The sequence below is a fragment of the Carcharodon carcharias genome, chromosome 18, assembly GCF_017639515.1.
Source record: "Carcharodon carcharias isolate sCarCar2 chromosome 18, sCarCar2.pri, whole genome shotgun sequence".
Lineage (NCBI taxonomy): Eukaryota > Metazoa > Chordata > Chondrichthyes > Lamniformes > Lamnidae > Carcharodon > Carcharodon carcharias.
Genome location: NC_054484.1, coordinates 30206862 through 30217218, shown reverse-complemented (window position 1 = coordinate 30217218; position 10357 = coordinate 30206862). Strand labels below are relative to the sequence as shown.

Here is a 10357-nt window from a genome sequence, read left to right as displayed (position 1 = left end):
CCCTCACCATCTCTTCCTATTGCCAGTTCTCTGAGTTTGCCTCCCAGGACTCCCCAGTAACACTACAGGCCCCTGCCTCTTAATCCCTTTCCCTCCTCACCACCCCCCCACCCCGCCATGCTCATTCACATCTGCACAACCTTCCCATGCCTGTTCACACCTGCATAACCCCCCGCCCTCACTCCAACACGATCCCTCCCACTCTCCCACTCTATACCAGCTTACCTATTTAACGCCCTGCAGCATCTCCCTCTTTCCCTTACCACTCCCAGCCCCCTGCCCCCCTCACCTCTTTATTCCTTTCCTCCCAATCTAATCCCACCCCCCCCTCCACCATCACCAGCCAACAGTACCTCCTGCAGCCTTCCACCTGCAGCTTGAAGGTCCACCTCCTGGAAGTTGCTGCAGCTGGAGGATCCACATGGTTGAAGTTTCATCCAGCCACTGCTGAATATGGTGTTCCAGGGTCCACGGTCGCTGGAGGTATCCATCCCGATCTCAGCAGGCTGCCTTGGGCATTCTTCAGGTAAGTGCCAACATTTGCAACTCACTGGCGGCACGGGTAATTGGGCAGTGAGGGACGATTCCAGTCAGGCCTTCATCTACATCCCATTAACGGGATGCAAAACGGTTTCACACTGACCTCTGGTGGGAATGGTGACCTGACATAACGGATGGGAGCCCACGTTTCCACTATCATTCTACGCAGGTGGGGAACTAACTTATTGGCTCCCGCTGTATTGTTTCCCCACCGCCCCCTCCCCCCATCCACTATTAAACCTGCTGCCAGGGGGGCTCTGGAAAATTCTGCCCAGTGTTTCAGTTGAGCATGCAGTGGGGTCATTGACAACAAATGCCTCATCAAGGTGCTGTGACATTCCTGCTATGCCATCAATACAGATTTACACTTGATCACAATTTGGTCAGTAGGAACAACTTAAGGTATGCAATTCTTCAGGAAATTCCAAATTTAGCTAAACATTTAAGTTTTAAAAATTGAACTCTTAGCATATAGGGAAGTTACAAAATGTAAGCCTATTGCAGAAAACATACACATCAGAATTAAGTTTTGGGAGTATTTATGAAGATTCTGTGTTGCACACAAAGAGTTCTGATATAACAAACTTTATTTGTATTTCTCTCACCCCAACTTATTTCAGAAGCCAGCTATTTGCAGTTATGGGCAAGTGGAATGGGATCTTTCATTTTTGCTTCCCTCACTGTGTGACTTGCTTGGCACTTCTGGTGAAAAGCCTCAGAATATTCGGATCTATTTGTCTGGAAATGTTTTATCTATGCTACAGAGGTTCAATCCGCATTAGGAGAGCAGATAAAGAAATAATTATTGGAGCTGCAAACAATTCAATCAGTATTAAAATAGAAAATATAAATTAAGAATAATTGGAGCTGAAAGATGAAAAGGGCCTTGACAGAAAATTCACATACCAAATTATGAGAATAGCATTTTTTGAGAAGGCTAAGGGGTCCCATTGGAACTATTAAAATTCGAAACGAGCATAGGCTTCCCTCAGCTTATCTGTTATCTGAAAAAGAAATTTAAAAATTCAGATTAGAAATTTATTTGTTACTATTGAGTCTCCTGTTGCATTGCCAGGGGTTAAAATAGTGAAAGTAAAATTATCTTCCTCCCACTATGGCTTCGAGTCTTACGCTAATTTTTCTTGCCTTCTTCATTTTGTTTTTGTCTTCCATCCTTTCTGACAAATCCTCCCTCTCTCTGGTATACAATAAAATCTAGGACTTTAATGGCACTGGCAAGGCAATATTTTTATAGTTGCCCGAGGCCATTAAAGATCGGCCATTTAGTCTGGGCTGGAGTCACATGGGCACCAGATCATTAGAGATGGCAGGTACTTTTCCTGAAAGGCATTAACAAACCAGTTGTGTTTTATGACAATCTGACAGTTGCTTTGTATTTTATTTTTCTGGTCTCAGCTCAGAAATTCCCACATTTTATTAACTCAAGAACATAAGAAACAAGAGTAGGAGTAGACCATACAGCCCGTTGAGCCTGCCCCCCCCCCATTCAATATAGAATTCACCAGCATCTGACATCAATATACAACCCACAAACAAATGGTGGTGTCAAAAGATTCAAAAGGATGATCAAGGACGGTCAGAGAGCCAGTATGTCAGAGGGGAAAATGTTTGAACAATCCATTCATATCCTACTTCACACATTTTAATCCATCCCGCACACTCTGATCGGAAAGACTGGTTAAACATATAACAGGTCGAACATATGATAGGTCACATGCTGTTGAACATTCTTAAGTCATCACCACTATCCAACAAGACTGTCAGAGTTAATTCAGAGGAAATTGCTAAAGCGTACTTTGACAAGCGAACACACTCAAGGAGACCACGGTTTGAAGTTGGAGACTGGGTTCACATCAGATGGCCAAATTGTAACCACAAACTTGCATCATCTCTATCAAGGGCAAAGCAGATCAAATGGTTGCTTGGTACCAACAGTTATCTGCCAGATGACAAGCTTGATAGTGACCAGGCCAGAATATTTCAAGGACAGTGATCATGAGGATACATTCCCTTTTCTGATGAGTGACAGCAACATTGATAATTCTCCTCATCGATCTGATCATGCAGAATGACGACTTCAAATTTGTAGATCTCAGCGCCGTTATCAACAACGTCCAAATCTCAAAGAGTACTGCTGCACTTGGAGAAAACAGATATGCTGAACTCTGAGCTTGTTGTTTAGGATAGTTGAATTTAAGATAGGGTCTTTTAGTTTTGCAAGGGGGAAAAGATGCAGTATTCAGTCGTTTGGCGTTTTGATTGTGTGCATCTGTTAAATGTTCTCGGTGTGTTGTTGGTTGAGCCTAGGTGTGGTTCACAAAGAAACAGAAACTAAACTGAAAGCATGGGGCTGTAAGCATGAGAGCAGACATTTTAAAAGCACTGTAACGATAGGTAATGTTTAGACATAGAAATTGGTGTGTTACAGACAAGGGAGGAGATATAAACTTAATCCCCAAATTCCCTTGCCTTCTGTCTGTAGTGAGTGTGGTTTATTATTGAAAAGCTAGATGTATGTTTTTCTAAACTTCCATCAGTGTGTGGTCAGTTTAAAGGTACCAACAGCAGTCTTTTATGAGTTTACACAAAGACAATTATCTATTTTCACACTTACCCTGAAAGATCTAAACACTACATCAGTCACACACCACACAGTCAAGGGAGATACAATTAAAGAAGATGGTGCACTTCTACAAGTAGTAAACCAAAAGAATAGTTAACAGTCCATGGGTCTTTGCGAGTCCAGTGAAGAAGGATGCCTTTCCCACTCTTGAATTATAGTTCAGGTAAGTCCAGTTGGCTGAGGATCAGGTATCAGGATTACTTCTAAGAGAACAATGTTCAGCAGATCATGAAGTCAGGTACCATGGCTGTTTTATCAGGAGGTCCAATTCCTTTACAGGTGGACTCAGAGCTTTGGAATCAGGCTAAGAGGCTTTTGAAAAGACATTTAAGCCCTTCAGTTCTTAAAAGACAAATATCAAAAAGCCTTTTACTGCAGCTGATGTCTTATCAGTGTTATTCTGCAGACTGACACCCAGGTCTCTTCTGAGTGTTGGGATAAAAGAATTTCAATATCAGAAAACCAGTTTTAGTCAAGTTGTCAATGGCCATTGATGTACAATACAAGGTAGATTATGGTCTTTCACATTTAACATGCAAATAACTGATCTCTTAGCTTTCCTTTGTTACATTGCAAACCTAGAGACATAGAGTCTAAGAGTCCATTATCTTTGTTTAGGAGTAAGCTTCAAACAATGTCAGGTGTGAATTCCACAAAGGAGTGCTTTATCCATTCAAGGGGGAGAGCCCCAACCATTATGATTAACTTTGGAACTTTCTGGAAACTGTGCTAGAATTGCAAAGATCACCGACCAGCTTGGCAGCCATCTTAAAAGTTCATCAGTGTCCATTTTTAAATAAACTAAGGCAGGTCCAGAAGCTTCCATTCGAACACAGTACAAGTTTAAAGTTATGAATATAACATGCCTTTTTCTGGGCATGACATATGTCATCTCCGCTTATCACCAAAGGTATAAAACACAACACTGAGTTTGGAAAATAAATGACCCAATATCCCAACTTCTACTTCTCATGGCTGTTTATCTTTTTAAAGCCCGGAATATATTTCAGTCAATTTAAATACAGAAAGAGATACAAAATGTTCAATAGGATTGTGGAGTAGCCACATGGATTTTGGGGTTTACCTTGTTATACATCTGAACCTGTTCATACAGAAAATGTTGAATTGTTTCTTTGTAGTCATTAGTAAGTTCATGGTTAAAATGGTTGATTTCAGCTGCAATCACAAAAACAAACAAATGTACAGTTACCGAACTGAAGATTCTCAAAAACAGCTATTAACTGAAAATTTCTCATTTATAAATGTGAGTCTGTTAAGAGACAGCACTTGGAAAATGCAAGCATTTATAGCAACAGTCTCTTCTTTCTAGTGGTGCAGTATTCACAAAGAAATGAAGCAACCAATGATTCTTGTATACTGAGGCTAACGTAAAAGGTTAGATCCTTAAAGAGATGATTGATCACTATATTTACATGCAAACAGCTTTTTTTTCTGCTCTCTTTGTGCTTCAAAAGTGATAGTTGCTAACTTCATCAGGCAACATTGCTTGGGAAAATTCCTGCAATAGTCAATCTGATTAATCTCGGGCACATTCATTTTATAGGTTTATCTATGTGTTTGTTCAACTGCCATAAGAAGGTTTTGGGCTTGATAGCTTATTTTGGGTCTTTATCATCTGTTTCTAAGTTTCTAAGTAAAACAGAGAATTTGCCAATGTAGCAGAGAACAATCAGTGCAGTCTCCCAAAGGCAACAGTTAAAATAGGTTTAAATAAAACCAAAGAAAAATGAATTTTTGGAAGGAAATGGATGAAGGAGAGAACTGTCTGGAAGTGCATTATTAATTAAGAGGGATGGGGGAACCCTCTGTGGCAAAGTCATTAGTGCTTTCTCAGTCATTTCTATAGGACTGATTTCAACTCTGGGCGAGAAGTGGAGGTGTGGGGAAGCTGAAGGAAATGGGGAACCACCTTATCCACCCTGGAGCAGCCCCTATCTGACCCAACAATGGCTCCTGCCTGAAGCCAGCGGGACTGCTAGCAGATGGGGATCAAAATTGGTGAGTACTCAGAGTGCTGCTGGTGATCCAGAGTAAGGTAAGTAAGGATTTGAAGAGGGTTGTGGTAAACAGGAGAGGCCAAAGGTACTCTTGTAGAGCTAAGAGAAGGACTCTTGTTCTCTTGTTTCTCCTGACCCAAAAAAACCCAGTAAAAACAATTAGAAATCACTTGCTCAACTGTCCCAAGACCAGGATGTCTATTGTCACCAGTGTGTAACCATTGGGCCAGTGATTAAAATGGCATGTGAATCACAAATAAAATTAGTGGGAAGCAACTCTACCATTTGAATTAGGACTTCTAGGTTGGGCAAGTAAAAATGGTGGGGGATGGGAACATGATGCAAAGCCCCCTCCCCACAGTCCCCCATAACCACCAACTTTACCTACCTTCCCACCCGCTCCATTTCTGAAAGTTTGATGAGGGAATTAAAATTGGCTCTTAAGAATTAAATATCAAGAAATCCTAGAAGATTTGAAAGAGCTCATACCCTGTATGGCTGAAGACACGATTCTAGCTTTGAAAACTATGGCTTCTTTCTCTTTCACTGTGACTTTGTTGGCTTGAGAAAGCTTTTCATATTCATGAGCCTTTTCTATTGCTCCCTGAAAAGATAAAATGGCAAAATATTTTTTTTTCAATTGAAACAAGTCTGCAAAACAGCTTAGGGTTTTAAAAAGACGTATTCTTTAATTGACCTCATGGTCAAGGTTATAATTGGTGGTACTTAAAAATAGGAAACAATAATTGTCTGCATTAAAGTCAGGTAACAATAATTTTGAAGATGACGGTAAATCCTAGTGCATTTGTGGAAAGCCAGCCTTTGTCCCTGTTAGAAGAACAGGGTGTAGTAGTGGGCTCCACAACCTCTCCTGAGATCTGAACTGATCACAGATAAAAACATTGCCCCAGTCTGAGATCTAAATAAAAAAATCAGGTTTATCTTTAGGGTACTTCTAACCCTTTTAAGTGATGCTCCTCTTCTTCCTGGACTGCAATAGGTCTCCTGCCAGGAGCCCACGAATCATGCTAAAACAGCCCCAAACCAGGAAACATGGGCCAGGGTTACAGCAGGCCAGGTCAGCGGGTGGAAGTTCTACATACGAACCAGGAGCAGGAGTAGGCCACTCGACCCCTCGAGCTTGCTCCGCCATTCAATTAGATCATGGCTGATCTGAATGTATCTCACTCCCACAATCCTGACTGCCCCTGATAACCTTTCACCCCCTTGCTAATCAAGAATCTATTTGGCTCTGCCTTAAACATATTCAAAGACCCTGCTTCCACCACCTTTTGAGGAAGAGAGTTCCAAAGATTCACAACCCTCTGAGAAAAAAACATTCTCCTCATCTCTGTCTTAAATGAGCGACCCCTTATTTTTAAACAGTGACCCCTAGTTCTAGATTCTTCCACAAGAGGAACCACCCACCTTGTCAAGACCCCTCAGGATCTTAAAGGTTTCAATTAAGTTGCCTCTTACTCTTCTCAATTCCAGTGGATACAAGCCTAACCTGTCCAGCCTTTTCTCATAAGACAACCCGCTCATTCCTGGTATTAGCCTAGAAAACCTTCTCTGAACTGCTTCTAACACATTTACATCTTTCTTTAAATAAAGAGACCAATACTGTACACAACCCTCCAGATGTGGTCTCACCAATATCCGGTACAACTGAAGCATAACCTCTCTACTTTAGCAATCAATTCCCCTCACAATGAATGATAACATCCTATTAACTTTCCGAATTACCTGCTGTACCTGCATTCTAAACTTTTGTGATTCATAAGTCCTGCCTATCCCTCCTCATGCAGTGACACTGCCCCAGAGGAAAATCCAGCCCAAAACTCTTAAGTTTGTCGCATGACAAAATATACCAGCATTTTGCCTCCAGAAAAGCATAATAGAATTTCAGTATAAAAAAAGAGCTGGAACCTATGTGGAAAAATTACTATCATTGACAGAGCTACTAAAAGATTGTGAAGTGTAAAGTAGATAAAATAATAAATGGGTGTATATGAAGTCAACACAAGACTGACAATATGGTGGCCTAAAAATTCAGCCATGTAACACCCATTTCTCAGGAACTATGTGACGTCCCAAAGCCTCCAGTATGACGGGTTAAGAGACACATGCTAATTAAGAGCCACAAAATCACCACATTGCTAAATGCCGAAAATTATACCTGCACTGTGTACACCTGAAACAGGTAATAGGCCTTAACGGGCCTAATACATGTTGATTTCCCCACTGCACGATTGGTTTGCCCTGAGAAACCCAGGGCGGAATCATCCCAGAAATCTGCAAAGTCCGATATCGGGCAGGGAAGCGGCATTTGACCTGTTAACGGCAATGGTGGCTTTTTCCGCTGTATGGGCAGCACTTTGTTTCAAAAATGCAGAGGCCTGGATTTCATGTCTGATGGTTGGCAGGGCGGCCTCCAATTCGCCCCCCCGGCCATCACCTCAGGCCTTCAGTAATCCAGGCGCCGTATTTAAAGGGCACCCATGCACAGAGCTAGCAATTTCTAAGGCATCCAGGGCTGCTGGAAAGTCATGGCTCCCAAAGGGAGGAAACATGCAGTTCCCCAAATTTAGTGACGCTTCCCATGAGCACCTACCAGAGGCATTGGAGGCCTGTCACCAAGTCCTCTACCCCCTCCCTGGACGAAGACCAGCAATCAAGGTTACCAATACAGCATGTGAGGTGGTGGCAGTGCTGGTCTGTGCCAATGCCCTGTAAAAGGGGACAACCACCCCATGCCACAACAGGATGAATAATCTCCTCCGTTCTGCAGGGTAAGTCACTCTACTCATCACTCTCAACTCACAAACCCATCATACAGGGATCTCACTCACTGCCAGTTCAAGGGACATCACCATTCACTCTTTCACACACACCTTCATCTGTATCTTCATCCCGTTCATGGCACCACTCACCACCCACACATGCCAGGCATCCTTCTTATCTGGCCTGGCAGGTGTCCTATTTATACTCTCCATCTGTATTCATGTAGGACAAGCTGGCACACAATAAAAGAGAGAGGTCGCAGGCTGGTGGAGGAATGCCCAAAATCAAGGTCCTCATAGACTTTGAAATTAGAGCCATCCAGCTGGCTCTGTGGGGTTCATCTTCTCTGTGTGCAGAGGAGGCAGTGCTGCCCCTTGGTCTTGAGGATTTTGTTGCTCCCTCTGTTGAGCCAGGTGCCTCCGTTGCATTTTTATCCTTCTTCTCCCCTGTCCTATAAGCAATTAGGCAGACAGCGAGATCACTAGGCTCCATTTTCCTGATAGTCTCCTCACTGCAGTATCAAAGAGAGAGATGTAAGGGTCAGCAATTGCCTCCAGTGGACCACCCTTGGTCAAGTCATCGCCTGCGGCTGCTTCTCAAGGCCGCTTAATGCAGGAGAGTCCAGGCCACCACATGGATGTCCAAATGTTTAGTACACATGTTGCCTCACATGCCCACACCCAGCACCACCCCACAGCACATGACCGAATGGCAGTAGCTTCGGCCACTCGACTGCATTCTGAACTCTCATCTCTGGCGCAGGCATTTTCCGAACCTGGACTCAAAGACTTCACAGTTTGCTTGGACCACGAGGGTGACTTTTCAATGTCAATTGAAACATAATGCAAGGGACTAGGAGCGCACCCCTCCGTCAGTGTTCAATGTCCGCCTTTCCCAACAGGATCCTCAGGCTTGCCCAATTGCGCATAGGTTCCACAGCACCATAGCAAGCATTTGAGTTTGAAGTGTGCGCACGAGGGGTTAACAGTAGAGGAGCAATCATTGGCACTGGGATCATCGCGAATACTGCACAAAGTTGTGTGCCCTCGTCTCCAAGTTGCCTTCAAATTTGAGGTTGCCAGGTTCATGCCTTTTAAAGGCAGTTGCAAATTATACCATTGTGGGATTTAAATTTGACATATGGGAATGATTCTGGCCTGTGTCCATAATAATTATATGCAAATTGATCCCAATTAAGTTCCTGATGTTCAACAGTGGGAAATGCGACCTGCCATTGATGGGGGAGGGGACAATCGCATCCTGGATTTACATCATTGGGAAACTTGACTAGGGCCTTCTCGCGAGATTCTCCAAACAGGGGGGGAAACTCCCAGCCCCAATGTCAGTTCCAGCTATGCTCAGATAAACCAGGGTGGTCCATTGGAGGCAATTGCTGACCCTTACATCTCTCTCTTTGATACTATCAGGATAGTCCGTTAAGGGATAGTCTGTCAGGTCATCACTAACAAGGCAAGTTTTTTTTTCAAATTCTCAGCTGCATTTGGAGCTAGGGTCCCATATTCAAAGAACAAAGGTCCTTGCCAGGCAGCGCCATCCAGTCCACCAACCCACACCCATGAGACCTGCTCTCTAGCACTCCGCCCTCATTGCCATTATCCTCAATCCACCGATTTGCCCCCCTGTCTCCCAAACCAATTGCCTCTTATTCCTGGCTGCCCTTCCTTCTTCAGTTACCTGAGGGCTGGCAGCAGCCTGATCTTCAATTGCCATATAAATGAGAACCAATATTAGAGGCATTTGGAGCCTCAGAATAATTTTTAAGAATCATTTTTTGCAGCTAACAGAAGTGCAAGTGCTAAAAGACATCACAGAATCACAGAATTGTAACGGTGTAGAAGGAGGCCATTCAGCCCATTGTATCTGCACTGGCTCTCTAAGCATTTTAACTTAGTGCCAATCTCCTGCCTTTTCCCCGTACCCCTGCGCATTGTTCCTATTTAAATAATCATCCAATGTCCTCTTGAATGTCTCAATGGAACCTGCCTCCACCACACTTCCAGGCAGTGCAGTCCAGACCCTAACTACTTACTGTGTGAAAGTTTTTCTTCACCTCACATTTGCTTTTTTTGCAGAACACTTTAAAACTGTGCCCTCTGATTCTCGATCCATTTACAAGTGGGAACAGTTTCTCCCTATTTACTCCATCCATACCCTTCATGGTTTTGAAAACTTCTATCAAGCCACCTCTTAGCCTTCTCCTCTCCAAGTAAAACTGTCACAACTTCTCTAATCTTTCCTCACAACTAAGTGTCTCACCCCTGAAACCATTCTCGTAAACCTCTTATGCGCTCTCTCCAAATTGTTCACATCCTTCCTATAGTGTGGCACCCAGAACTGTACACAATATTCC

The 10357-nt window shown here is 43.2% G+C and overlaps 1 protein-coding gene across 4 annotated transcripts in view; it reads right to left on the bottom strand.

Moving 5' to 3' along the window:
* Positions 1 to 1333: 1333 nt before the first annotated feature.
* Positions 1334 to 10357, bottom strand: part of LOC121290735 (sorting nexin-9-like) — a 102062-nt gene continuing 93038 nt past the window's right edge. For 3 of the 4 annotated variants that reach the window (XM_041211587.1, XM_041211585.1, XM_041211586.1), the window contains 3 exons: positions 5692 to 5806; positions 4269 to 4360; positions 1921 to 2864 (listed from right to left, as the gene is read on the bottom strand). In XM_041211587.1, the coding sequence (XP_041067521.1) occupies positions 2472 to 2864; positions 4269 to 4360; positions 5692 to 5806 (600 nt within the window). In that variant the 3' untranslated portion in view covers positions 1921 to 2471. Of the gene's footprint in view, positions 1545 to 1920; positions 2865 to 4268; positions 4361 to 5691; positions 5807 to 10357 lie in introns of those variants that run through there. The other variant, XM_041211588.1, reaches the window with a different exon arrangement.